The sequence below is a fragment of the Eublepharis macularius genome, chromosome 5 (assembly GCF_028583425.1).
Source record: "Eublepharis macularius isolate TG4126 chromosome 5, MPM_Emac_v1.0, whole genome shotgun sequence".
Lineage (NCBI taxonomy): Eukaryota > Metazoa > Chordata > Lepidosauria > Squamata > Eublepharidae > Eublepharis > Eublepharis macularius.
In genome coordinates, this window is record NC_072794.1 from 169,481,289 (window position 1) to 169,495,852 (window position 14,564).

Sequence of the window (14,564 nt, forward strand, 5' to 3'; positions counted from 1 at the left end):
ACCATGAGATTTTTATCTTTTTCCATTTATTCATGTCATTTTTAATTTGTGTAATTATTTTAAAGTGGTTTGATTGTATCAAATTTTTGTTATTAGTAGAAATTGCAATTCCTAAGTAAAGCAGTTCCTTTTCTAACCAATGAAACTTGTGTTGTTTTTTTTATTTTGTCTGCATCTTCTTTCCTTATATTAATTGGTAATATTTGTGATTTTGTTTGATTTATCAGTAAACCTGAAATCATACCAAATTCTGTGAGTAGTTGTTCTAAATAGTTTAAGGTGCAAAGGGGATCAGTCACATAAATAATCATATCGTCCACAAATAGGCTCATCTTATAATGTTCTTTTCCAATTTGGATTCCTTTAATGTTATTATTTTCTCTGATTGTAATAGCCAGTGGTTCTATTGCAATGGCAAATAGAGTTGGTGATAGAGGGCATCCCTGAGCTGAGTTTGTTTCCATTAACTATTTTCTCCTAAGGAAAAAGAGATGCTTGTAGCATCCACGTTAGAGGGGCCTGGAAGTACTGAAGACACATCCATGTTTAAAGCATCCATAGAGATAGCATGCTTAAGTTTGAGGATGTTTTAGTGTGATCCAACCCTTGAATTCTCAGGTTAGTCTTCTGAGCACATCACTTGCAATTTCGTTCTGTGTATGCGGAGATACTGGATACATAAATGTAAAAGGGTGCCCCAATAGGCTTTGTATGCCGAAGATGAAGAAATTAGGTGGCAATTAAATGCACAAGCTGTTGTTAATAAATTAGAATTTTTAACTGATCTTTGTCAAAGGACATATATTGGGTTTGTTTTATTGCAGGTTCGTTTTCCAATGTTTGTCTACAATATTGCAGGCTATTTTTACTATTTTGATATCGGATGCCCGTTTGTGAACAATGATAGCAAGTAGCTGGCTGTATGTTATCTCTATACCCTTAAATTTCACGCTCCGTACCATTGGCAGCATATCCAGAATGGATTTCTGCTATTTGGCCTCTCTTCCTTCTACATTTTCTCTTTCTGCCGTATTGTGCTTTGTTAAGAAATTTATTCAGTCTTGTACCTCACTGTGTAATCTTGCATCTTACACAATCATATTTTATGTGAATGATCTTTGTCCCATGTTCCTTTTGTCTGGGAGTTATCTTGTGGCCTCTCTTATTTTGGCTCAGAGCATATGATGCCTGTTTGAGCGACTTGTCTTTCAAAATCAGAAATATTTCTCTGGTGCAGCAAGTCTGAATTCAAAAACTTGGTATCATTTGAGCTGATAACTTTCTACACTTTTGAAGGCAACATACAAGAAGTTTTAGATTTGTTTTCTAAAGTGAGCCACAAATTCATTGTGACAGGACAAAAAGCAGCCGGTTAGTAGCTTGAACGAATAACATGCTTGTCAAGTCACACTCACAACCAGTTCATGGTGACCCATCCACAGCGTGCTCAAGGCAAGAGATGATGTAGTTTTGTTATTTCCTTCTTCAGTTTAGCTACACCTTGGAACCCCTTCTACAAATGGATAAAGAACTAATACAGATTAAAATCTAATAATAAGGCAATACTGGATGAAATATTAGAATTCACAGTTAAAGTTATATTACGATAAAATATATAACCTGTAGAACAAGAATGTGGATAAAAGCAAGCTTAATGAACTTCGCAAAAATGCTTTGTTTCTTTTTCTATTCTTTTACCTACCTCTTTTCTCTTCCTTACTTACTAAAAATAATATATATATATATATATATATATATATATATATATTTAAAAAGTCAGTCTAAAATGAAAAACAAGACACCCAGGGCTCATTTCGAGGGGGAATTCCCAGGAATGCAGTTCCGGCAGTTCCCCAAAGAGGTCACATGACAGGTGGCCCCGCCCATCTGACCCTTGGCCATTTGGGGCCCGTTTCAGCCAGGATTGGGGCTGAAATGGCCTGGATTGGGCCTCTGACAGGTGGTGGATCACTCTCCTGTTCAGCAGCAGCCCGATCCTGACCATTTTGGGCCCCTTTTTGGCCACTTTCAGCCCCCTTTTGCCATTTTGGGCCAATTTCGGTCCTGAATGGCCAGGATAGGGTCCAAAACAGCCAGGATAGGTGATGTCAAATACTTGTCAGAGATGCTTTAGGCTGATCCTGCACTGGGCAGGGGGTTGGACTAGATGGTCTGTATGGCCCCTTCCAACTCTATGATTCTATATGAGCAGAACCACAAGTGACAAAAGGCACAGATTGGACACTTGTCTGCTTCCCTCAAGTTTTGATGGGAAATGTAGGCATCCTGGTCTTGCAGCTTGGCTCTCCGACTGCTGTCCAACGGGCTTTTCAACTGTCACTTGTCCAACATTCCACCAAGCTGCCTACATTTCCCATCAAAACTTGAGGGAAGCTGACAAGTGTCCAATCTGTGCCTTTTGTCACTTGTGGTTCTGCTCATATGATTCTATGATTCTATGTCAGGGAGTGTGGCATATGCAAATCAGTTATGCTAATGACACATTTCAGGTGCTGGCAAGGTGTGTGGCATATGCTAATGAGTTATGCTAATGAGTTCCTCCAGCTCTTTTTCTACGAAATGACCCCTGAAGACATCAAAGTGAAACTGCCACAGACAGTGTGAAAAGAGCGGGTGCCAAGCCAAAGCAATTGCGATTGTGGAGACTGCTCGGAAATGGCACTTTAAACCGCAAGCGCAAAAGGGACCACTGTCAGTGCGCTGTTATGCTGGTCCTGGGGTCATGTGAGTAAGGATAGCTGAAGCCTAAGAAAGGGACAAATAGCCCACTTGCCATGGCTTTTTCAGCTGGGAAAAATGCTCGTAAGTTTCCACTTGCAAAAGGCCCTTTGACAGGTCCGTCTCCTACTGCTACTTGTACCCTCCCAACCCCACTGACATCGCATGTATCCTATAGCTATACCCTAAAAGGGAACGACAGCGCAGCCGCTTTTTGAAATTAAGGCCTTACTAAAATGTCCCGTTCCCTTTCCACTTCCCTCTGGTTACACCCAACACACCTACCCATGACACTTTGCTGTTCCAAGTTTCTCACCTGTTACCCAAAGAGCTGGTCTCCTTGTGAATTGGGGGGATTAGCAACAAGGAGAAGCTTGCAAGAGAGGGGTAACTGGGATCTTTTGCACCAATGTACATGAGGATCCCTTCCTCCAGAGAACCCTTTCAATAAGCAGGCAGATGTTCAATCAAAAAGGGGTTTTTATTTGAAATACCACAGATCAATTGCACACAAAACACACAGCATGTACACAGAGCTAACTAGAAAAAGAAACAGGGAGGAAAGCTGGAGAGAGTTGCCGAGCTGGGTTTATAGTTACCAGGTCCAGAGGATTGGGGGTGTTCAAAGGAAAGCAGCTTCGGTGAGCAGTATTTCATGGCAAGAGGGAGAGGGGCTCAGACATGCCATCTGAAGATGTGTGGAAGGTCCAGAGCGCACACACACACACACTGAGCACATGGCAGGACAGTCAGATATACTATGAACATGCCCTAAGGCAGGCTCTGCCCTAAAACAATGCCTTAATGGTTCTTCCCAGGGTAGGACAAAGGATTAGGAAACTGACTCTGGGGTGAGACAATAAGGCTGCCGAACTGTCTCCAAGGTGAGACAATGAACTAGGAAGTAGATGCAGAGGAGTTAGCCGTGTTAGTCTGTAGTAGCAAAATAGTAGAGTCCAGTAGCACCTTTAAGACTAACCAACTTTACTGTAGCATAAGCTTTCAAGAAACACTGTTCTCTTTGTCAGATACATCTGATGAAGAGAACTGTGTTTCTCAAAAGCTTATGCTACAGTAAAGTTGGTTAGTCTTAAAGGTGCTACTGGACTCTTTACTGTTTTGAACTAGGAAGGTTTGATTAGGTCTTCCTAAGAGGAACTATAAGTGTAAAAGGATTGATGACCCATGAAGGCTGGATGGGTGAGGCTATAATAGGGGAGGGGGTAAAGGGTAGAATTGGCAGGGTGTGTGAATGGATTCATTCAAGTACTTCTGGAGACCTCCATTGTTCTATAGCTATACACGAACTCCGGGGTGTGGGGCTAAGTTAGTCTTACTTCTCTTCTCCTATTCCAGTATTTCCATCTCCTGCCTAGCCAAACAGCTTGTCTGTGTTTTAAACACATGAGCAGAGGGGCTCATGATATTGCCATATTCATAAGCCTTAATATCGTGCGGGCAAGTGTGACCGCTCACACACCTTCCTATTAACAACAGCCGACAATGTGGCATGAGAGATTCTTGGGTCAGATTTCAGACCCAGAGGAATTCCTGGAAAAGCAGAAGAAATAATTCACACTTGATTTGTCATGCTTTGGAAATTTATGTTAGAAACAAAAGAGGAAGTTTTGGGCTGCAAACAGGAAGAGCTGGTACCAGCAAAAAAAAGACAAAACTCTTCTCTCTTCTACCCTGATGGCTGCATCAAGCTCATTCTCTTGGTTGCCTTGTGTATTCCTGCTGTTCTCCCTTCTCCTGGAAGTCTTCGGTAAGTGTTGAATGTAGTCATTTGCCCTGGTCCAGATCTCAGGAAGTGACGAACTCCTAACAAAGAGTCTTCTGGAGATATCCCTTCCCCATTATATCTCTGCAACCAAAAAGGGCTAAAGGCTTATTGATGCACAGATAATTATAACTATAACTTAATATTAATATAACGATATTCAATTGCAAACTTGAAACAACAACAACAACAACACCACCACGCACTGGTGGGAGGAAACAGCCACAGGGACAAAGGTGTTTTTTGTCTGTTTTCTTACAACAGGTTTTCTAGACATTCGGTCCACAAGGATCGTATCCACTTTGGGCCTCCGTGATTCTGCACACTTGACGGGGGTCAAATCAAAGTGGTTTCTCTGTGTTTTTTCTGCACTAGAAAAATGCCCCATTCCTGCTGTGGGGTTTCTGGGGGAATCAAAAGAATGGACTAAAAAGTTCAGGAAGCGCAGAGGAAAACTTCAAAACATCAAATGAGATTCAGGGCTCCCTGCAGAGTTTTTGTCTTAGCCATATTGCAGTCTACTCCCCCCTCCCGGGGTGCAAGGTTTATTTTCCCATTTAAGGCATCCATGTTGCAATGTTGCTATTTAAATTTCTTTTTTAAAAATTCAGGTTAAAAAAATGAATTGGTTGCTTTTCAATTAATAATGACGTGGGGGAATAAAGGGAAGGGCGAAAGGCAGGGCCAGGAACAGGCCCCACACTGAAGATATCATTCTGCGCTCTAAAAAACCCTATTGCTCCCTGCCATGCACGTGCAGCCGGCCACAGCCAGCCATCTACTTTAAAGTGGATTTTCCAGCCAGCTCCGGCTGCTGCAGCTCCAGGCTAGGGTGTCATGGCGACAAACAATGAATGGAGACAAGGAGATCCATCCAGAAAGGGATAGGGAGGGGACATAGACTTTACTACTACTGGTTTAAGTAGGATAGGCTCTACTACTATTGATATAAGTATGACCCAACTGGGTATTCCGCTCCTTGAGCAAACCAGGCTTCTAAATTCAACTTTATACAAATATTACCCCAATTCTTGAAGATCTGTTAGAATGACGTTCCCACAGCAGTGGGGCAGAGTTCTCTCCAGAATGCAATGCCTGCTGATGCTTCCATACTTCTTCCTACAGCCAGGCCATCCCAGCCAATAATCACCCCCCCTTCAGGCCGAGTGGATTCAGGAGCCATGGCAACTTTCACCTGCCAGGCAAGTAAATTCCATTCCGAAGACATCACAGTCACCTGGACCAAAAATCAGAACCAGATTGAAGCCCTCCCGCCCACCATTACGCCAGGAAAAAAAAACACCTACCACATGGAGAGCACCGTGCAAGTGCTACTCACCGAGAAAGATATCGACTCAACACTCGCTTGTCAAATCGAACACAGCATCTTATCAGAAAGCCCCATTCAGCAGAGTTTTGATCTCGGAGATGTCCTACGAGGTAGGGAGAGTGAGGTGCTATAAGTACTGGTAAAGGGAGTCGTAATGGGGAAGGCAAGAGGTTGTATGTGTGGGATGCTGGAGGCTGGGGGTGGCTCCTGTGTGTTTTGGGAGAATCTGATTGGCTGCCAGATCAGCGGAACTGGCTGTATCGAAGCAGGCAATTATTCTGCTCTTAGGAATAAGCAATAGGGCAGCTAGAATTTGGAGACAGTCCTAAATGGGTGCAAGCTGACAGGACTGGTTCTGTTTCATGGCAGGACTCAGCAGCTCAGTTTTTGTTTGCTTAGTCGAGCTGGAGTGGCAGTACAGAGCCTGTAGAAAAGCACAAGAGTCCAGTAGCACCTGTAAGACTACATTTGTGGTAGGGTATGAGCTTGAAATTGTTCAAGATTTTCTATTCCTTGGCTCAATCACCCACCCAAAGGGCGACTGCAATGAAGAAATCAGAAGGAGATGGAGACTTGGAAGAGCAGCTGTGAGGGAGCAAGAGAAGGTCCTTAAAGATAAAGATGTCTCTCTGGGAACCAAGATCAAGATAATCCAAACTATGGTATTCCCCATTACTATGTATGGATGTGAAAGTTGGACAGTGAAGAGAGCTGACAGGAAGAAAATGGACTCATTTGAAATGTTGTGCTGGAGGAGAGTTTTGTGGATACCATGGACAGCCAAAAAGACACATAAGTGGGTACCAGATCAAATCAAGCCTGAATTCTCCCTAGAAGCTAAAATGACAAAACTGAGGCTATCGTACTTTGGCCACATCATGAGAAGACAAGACTCACTGGAAAAGTCAATAATGCTAGGAAAAGTGGAAGGCAGTAGGAAAAGAGGAAGACCTAAAACGAGATGGCTGGACTCAATAAAAGACACCACATCCTCCAGTTTGCAGGATCTAAGCAGGTCTCTTAATGATAGGACATTTTGGAGGTCTTTCATTCATAGGGTCATTATAGGTCCAAAGCGACTTGATGGCACATAACACAAACATGAGCTTTCGTGCTCACGTCTTCAGCTACTATTTGAGAGAGCTGTGACTCACTAAAACTCATACCTACCAGAAATTGTGTTAGTCTTAGAGATGCTACTAGACTCTTTTCTACTGCTATGGACAGACTAACATCCTGATCTAGGACAGATGCTGCTAGACTCTTTTCTACTGCTATGGACAGACTAACATCTTGATCTAGGACAGAGTCTGAAAATGTGAGTTTTGGATGGGACACCAGTATTCGAGTACAAGTTAAGGGACTGACATATTTTGGACCACTGAAACATCTTTTACTGAACTGTTCTGTTGAGAAGGGCGCCTACCGATTTCTTCAGCTTATGGGGCTCAGGTTGTTTTAGGACTGAAGAAAATGGCATCACTGCACGGAGGGGGGGGGTGGTTCTGGGCCTTGAGCAGCTTTACAAATCAAGATGTAGGCCTGCAGTTATTATTCCCCCACCCTAACTTGGCAGGGAGTGTTTTAATTTGCAGAGTGGTCCACCCAAGCCTTGCACTCAGGTTCAAAGGGCGACCAGAGAGATGCAAATTATTTGTGATTATAGGGATAATTATTTAAAAAGTAATCAGTGCTGCAAGCAAGACACATAATTAACGCAAAGAAAGCTTACAACATCCATCAACACAATTGCTGGACCTAACAGCACCAGCTATACCATCTCAGGCTTAGGAGCTTGTTCACCTTCCAAAGTTGTATATTCCATCAAGCGTCAGCAATGTCGTTCACCTCGGCAGCCCCACAAGACATTGACAAGTCATTGCTCTCTATATAGGGCTGTGGGCAGAAGGGGAGTCTGTGAGACTTACTTGCATGGGCCTCCCTCTTCCTCTGATGGTGCAAGAAAGGGGAAGGTGGAGAAAGACCTCCCACATCTGCATAGATACAAGCCAGTGACTGTAGGATGCTGTGCCGATCTATTCCTCTATCTAGAGCTCTATCAAGCTAATTACACAACATATAACTAGCTTTGTCACCCTCTTGCTTACAATACCCCTCCCAGTCTCTGTCTGGATTATAAGGACTCCTTCCTTTTTCTACTTTTCATATCTGACAAAGGGAGCTCTGACTCACTAAAGTTCATACCCTGGAAATCTAGTTCGTCTTTCAGGAGCTACTAGACCCAAATCTTGCCCAACATCTCTTCAGTTGCCAAGGACCCCAATACAGCAACAAAGGACTTCTTAGGGCACAGGTTCCATGTTTGCCAATGCAATCCAAAGAACCAGAGGTAGTTACAGATTTTACATACAGAAAACTCCAACTTCTAACTATAAAACAAGAAAAAGGCCCCTTTCCTCCACCCCCACCTTCTGAGAAGTTCTCACAGGCAGGAGCTGTTTACAGTAGTTCATATCTAAGGTATGTCCTAACTTCCTTCTACTAAGCACAGCTGTGTCTCACTAAGCTGGGACCTCATCAATAACAGGTGACAACCTGTGCATAGCTGTGAGGTCAGAAAAAGGTAAGCGTACATACAATTACAGCAGCCTGTGAACAATTCACTTTATTCATCCTGATAATTATCTTCTGGTTCTGTCGCAATACAGGGAGGTCTGGCCCCATAAGCTGAAGAAATTTCTTGCGTGAAAGGGGGAATATATTTCAGAGGGCATGGGAAGCTCTGAAGCAGTGGTTGGTGCACTGATGGATAATGGGTAGCACTGCTTCTTCAGTAGCTTCCTAAAGTGCCCCTCTCTCACCAACGGCACGCTGTTCTTGCTCCCAAGGAGTATACAATCGCAGCAGTGAGGACCATAACAGAAGGAGAGGTCAGGAGAAGAATAGCAAGGGGTGACTATTGCAACTAATAGCTTGGATCCTGCAAACTGCTGGCAGAAAATCTGATAGTTCATGATCTTTTTTGACCTCCCCTCCTCCTATCCTGGAGCCATTTCTGATCCTGAGAAAACTTATTCCCACCGTCACAGGATTTGGGTATAAGAGCTACCTCTGTGGGGCAGCTGCAGTGGCAGGGAATGCTATTTCCCTTTTCTGCCTCTTGGGTGAGTGGATCACCATTCAAGGAAGAGAAGGAAGAAACTTTGGCCCCTTCCTTCTTCTTGCTGTGCATCCCACAGGGGTATTAGTGCACCCAAGTCCCTCCACCCCTGCAATAAATGTTGCCAGGACTGGAAATGGATTCAGTGGGAAAGGGTGTGTGTGTGATCTCATGAGCCTTGCTCTTGCAGGATGCAGAATCCACCTCCATGAGTTGTCTTTCCCTGCCTTCTCCTTCCCTCAGCAACCACACAAGACATTGATATGTCATTGCTCTCAATATAGGGCTAGAGGAAGGAGGGGAGTCTGTGGGACTTAGTTGCATGAGCCTCCATCTTCCTCTTATGGAGCAAGTAAGTAGAAACAATTCTCCATTAGCAGGAAGGAGAAGGTGGGGGAAAACCCACCATATCTGGGTGGATACAAGCCAGTGAGTGTAGGATGCTGTGTTAATCATTACTTATCTGTTCCCCATTAACTGATTTCACATTAAAATAGCGGGCCAAATGGATAATGAATTGTTTTGCTTTCCTTGCTCAGTTGCACCACAGGTGACAGTGGAAACCAGCCTGTCTTCTCCCATCCCATTGGATCATTCTGTGAAACTCACCTGCATAGTGAATAACTTTTATCCCAATGACATCAAGGTGGCCTGGTGGAGAAGTGACTACCGCAACTTTACACAAAGGGCTGGTCATGGGGATCTAAATGTAGATGGGACATTCTCCCTCAGACTTCTCTTATCTACACGGAAAAGTAGACGGAGCATGACCAATTACACCTGCCAAGTGATTCATGATTCTCAAAGTCCAGTTTACGTATCTAGAGTATTGAAATTTGAGATGCAGCCTGAAGAAAATGGAAACGTTTGTTTCATTGAGTCAGGTAAGTACCAATATCTTCTCAGAAGCATAGGGTGAGGACTAGAAGGATATCAAGTCCAGCTTCTGAAGCCGGATCTCATAAAATATTTGTGACAACAGGTGGTCTTTTTCCAGTTGAGAGAAAAGCAAGTGAATCTAGGCAGTAAATGGATGTTCATATCATCTGCTCTCCAGCAGTTTTCATTAACCTGTGGTTAACCTGTGGTTAAGTGGTTCATCTGTCTCTGGTACTTTGTGGATGTTAGATGTAGAGGAGAGTGCCAGGTCAAGCAGGAGGAAGAGTCAAAAGTTAAGCCATGGCTAGGTAGTGAGAGTCAGAGACAGGGGCCAAGTTCTCAGGGCACAGCCAAAACGTGGTCAGGGTCAGGCTAGAAGTCAGAAATCTACAGAGCTGGACATAAAGGCAAAGCAGAATGGGCAGGATACAAGAACCAGGGACAACCAAACTACCATGGTCTTCACAAAGTGGCCAAGTTGCTCAGAGAGAAGAGCCCAACTGGAGACAGCAGCTTTTTATCTCCATGCTATGTCCCCCTGGACCCTTCACTCATCTGCTCTCATTGGATTCCTCCTGCCAGAATGGGCCAGCAGCTCTCTTTCTGAAAGCAGGGAGTTCTCTGGTGCCATGAAGAAAAAGAGTCTAGATTTGTTGAAGAACAATTTTGCTTTGTTTTTAAAGGAGGCATAGGCTACAGTAAAAAAACAACAACAACTGAAGTACTGGAGATTAAAATTAAGAAATGAAACTTGAGTTGTAATGATAACAGAATTACTGATCTAGAAGACAAGACAGAAGATTTAAATAATAAAATAGTAAATGTAATTGGAAAATATGTGGATTAAAGGAAAAGATACACAGTAATCTGAGAGAACACTAAGGGTCTCACCACACAAGATAAGATTCACGCGAATTACTCGGGTAATTCAAGTGTATTTTGTAATTCAAGTGTAGTTGAGTGTAATTTGAGTGTAATTCAAGTGTATTTTGTCTCGTGTGGTTTGACCCTTAGAAAATGGGTTTAGAGGGAGGCAAGGTTCAGATGTCCATGAAACAGTAACTCCAGACAAAGCATTTAGAGCCATTTCAGTGATGGAAATGTAAATATGGATGTAATTGCTTCGATTGAAAATGGTGGTTTTATATTACTTGGAATGAGCTACTGAAGACTGTGGGTTCGGTAATCCATAATTATGGACATATTTTACACTTTGCAGAAAATCACATTTATCACATATAGGTAATCTGAAGATTTCAGTAAAGACAAAAACAGATATGTGCCAATTTTAATTAAAAATATTCAGAACAATATCATTAAGGAAAGGCTCCTCTTTTTGAACGCTGTCATCGCCCTATGGGTGTCTGACTATAGGAATAATATGTTCCTAAAAAAGATCAAATCCTATTTTCTGATTTATCCTGACTCCCAATACCTTTCTCTGATGAAAAGTTTATTATTGGAGGAGATATAAATGCAGGAGTGGATAATCAGGAGGATAAATGAGGAAACTGGAAAAATGAGCAGAGAAATGTAAGATAATTGTTTAAACAATCGGTTTATCATTTATCCAGCAATGTAGTTGGATAAATGTTTTCACACTGAGTTTCTTATTTTGCTAGTGTTATACCGTGTATCCTGTTGGTTATTATCACCACCTACAGACAGGCAACCGTAGCCATGTCTATCAAAGAGCTGGATTCTTCCCACACAGAGCGGAACTACAAGTGACAAAAGGCACAGATTGGACACTTGTCAGCTTCCCTCAAGTTTTGATGGGAAATGTAGGCATCCTAGTCTTGTAGCTTGGCTCTCCGACTGCTGTCCAATGGACTTTTCAACTGTCACTTGTCCAACATTCCGCCAAGCTGCCTACATTTCCCATCAAAACTTGAGGGAAGCTGACAAGTGTCCAACCTGTGCCTTTCGTCACTTGTAGCTCCACTCACAGTCTTCTTGCAGAAGGGAACATACTTATTTACTATTTATTTATGTGATTTATAGTCTGACTTTCTCATTGAGACTCAAGGCAGATTACACAGTGTGAGATTAGTACAGTCAGTATCAAGGACATTTCCACAAACAATGGTCGAATCCACATCCACCCATTACCCGCGTGTTTATCGGATATCTTCCGTTTGCCTCCAATCCGTGATTTTTTCCTCTTCATTCACATTCCTGCTTCCAATCCGTCTTTCTTGCGCGTCCCTCCAGTCACACGGCCGCTCGAAAACTGCTTTTTGGGGCAGGACCTTTTTTTCCCGCCCATTTTTAAAAAAATTTTTTAGCGCACTTTTCCATTATTTCGATCTTGCCTTATAAAGAAACATCATTGAAGATAATGATGCCTCTCTTTCCCCCACTGACAGCACTGATGGCTCTCTCCCATTTCTTTTTTGGAAATTTGGAAGCATGTGGGAAGCTTTTGTGGGCATTTCCTATGCAGGACAGTTCAGTGCCTGAATTTTACTGAAGTTTCACTTCCTTGGAGTGTCATTGTTTCGATATTTCGTAATTTTGATATTACAGTAATATAAAATAAACAAAATAAAAAACAGTTAAAAAGGAAGTTTCGCGAGTCCGTTCTGAGGATGGATTCACCCCAAAATGATTTTTCAAACTACCAGATTTGATTCAGAAACAGCATAATCAATAAATCCAATGCTATGAAGTCAAAAACAGTCTTTTGCAGACTACGGAGCACTTGCAAGTTGAATCAGCCAATAGGAACTCTCGGAACGGCCGGAGAGACAGGAAGGGGGGTGTTTTTTTAAAAAACCGTGCAAATTGCGCATTGGCCCGTTCACGGCCGCCGTGAAACTACCGTTGAAAACCTGTGACCACATATTCGGGAGAAATGCGAATGAAATGCGTCTGTTTAATGAGGTAATGTGACCGGCACTCGGGATTGCGTGGGGAATGCGGGGAACATGCGACTTAGAATGAGTAATGTGGATTTGACCAATGTCTTAGGGTAAATAAACACCACAGAAACCAGACTACAATCGTCAACTGGGCTAAACGAATAATTTCCTGGGAGTTACACCAGCGCTTTCAGTTTCAATGGTTTTCAATGACCCTTGTGTAAATGGAAGTACTAGCACTAGAGGAATCCTGCTCCATGGCAGGGACTACCTAGATGCACACTGAACTCGTTCGTAGGATCCAAATCTGTGAGTCTAGAATGTTCTTACCTTTTCTGGGTGATCAAGATGGCAGCAGGCTCCATAGCAAATAAGTCAAAATGCTTCCAAAAGGTTTGCTGATCTGCTCTCTTGTTGTCACAGGTCTGTTTCTGCTCTCCAACCATGGTCTCTGGATAGGGTTTCTTCTCGGCAAGATTGTGACTGCTCTCCTCCTCTTGTGCCTTTTCCTGAGCAAATCAGCTAGCAGGAATGCATCAACACAGAAGCCAAAGGGCTTGGCCAAGTGATCTGCTGATGGTTTCTTTGTGCCTAATGCTGGCATTACACCTTGCCATAACAAGAAACTGTTAATAACTAATAGTTAATTTTAAACAATAAATTGACAAGGCCTTATGGAATGGTTTGTACCTTGTGGTTTTTGCTAACCGTAACCCAAGAATTGCACTTCTGCTAATCTTTGTTCTTCTGGTCACCACTTTGCTTTCAATGTTGCCGAGTTTGTTCCCATTCACTATTTTCTCCTAAGGTAAAGGAGATGTTGTAGCATCCAGGTTAGAGGGGCCAGGAAGTATTGAGGAAGCATCCACGATTAAAGCTCCTACAAAAATAGCGTGCTTGAGCTTGAGGATATTCTTGTATGGTCCATGAATACTTGGGTTAGGGTAGAAATATATGTTACCAAGTACTTAGGGGCCCTCAAGTGAACCTCATTTCATGTGCCTCCCCCTCCAACTTTCCATGCACTTGCTCGCACAGTCACACTTCTATTCTATATTTGTCCAGTTTCTGTAACATGCATCTGATGAAGAGAACTTGATTCTCGAAAGCTTATGCTACAATAAAATTGTTTAGTCTTAAAGGTGCTACTGGACTCTTTTTGATTTTGCTTCTACAGACTAACATGGCTAACTCCTCTGGATCTACAGTCACACTTGTATCTGCTCCATGTGACTACATTAACACGTTCGATATCTGTTCCTCCTCAACTGCTAAAAGTATCCCACTTCCCCCATCCATTCATTGAAATGCAGATCTTGATAATTCCTCACACCTTAGAGAAATGCAAATTGGTAAGTCAAAGGAGCCAATGGTACTTGATCTCAGAGCGAGGGACTCACTTGTAGATGTAACCACTAGGGGTGTGCAAGCCAAAAATTTTCGGCTATAGCCGAAAGTAGAAAGCCGAAAGAAGATTCTCTATCGTTAAAGCCGAAAGCCGAAACAAGAATCTCTTTCGGCTTTCGACTTTCGGGATTCTTTCGGCATTATTTCGGCATTCTTTCGGCTTTTTTCTATGGGAAAATGCCTCCGTCTTCCAGGACACCTGGAGGAGGCATTTTCCCACCGAATAAGCCCAAAATTGGTGGGGACCTTCCTCTAACCCTTCTCTAACAACCACCCAAGTTTCAGACAGATTGGACTTTGGGGGGCCATGTTATGGCCCCCCAAAGCAGGTCCCCCCATCCTCCCATAAGAAAGCGAAGGAGCAGCATATTGTTAGCATGCTGCTGCTGATCTTTCTTCATTATTTCCTATGGGGAAAAAATGAAGAGGCAGGCTTCCTTT

The 14,564-nt window shown here is 42.9% G+C and overlaps 1 protein-coding gene across 1 annotated transcript; it reads left to right on the plus strand.

Annotated features, from left to right (window-relative positions):
• Positions 1-4,425: 4,425 nt before the first annotated feature.
• Positions 4,426-13,772, plus strand: LOC129330158 (signal-regulatory protein beta-1-like). Its single transcript, XM_054980113.1, has 4 exons — positions 4,426-4,507; positions 5,648-5,962; positions 9,513-9,857; positions 13,140-13,772. Exons 1-4 carry the CDS (start codon positions 4,435-4,437, stop codon positions 13,283-13,285), a joined length of 879 nt encoding a protein of 292 aa, XP_054836088.1. The 5' UTR covers positions 4,426-4,434; the 3' UTR covers positions 13,286-13,772.
• Positions 13,773-14,564: the final 792 nt, after the last annotated feature.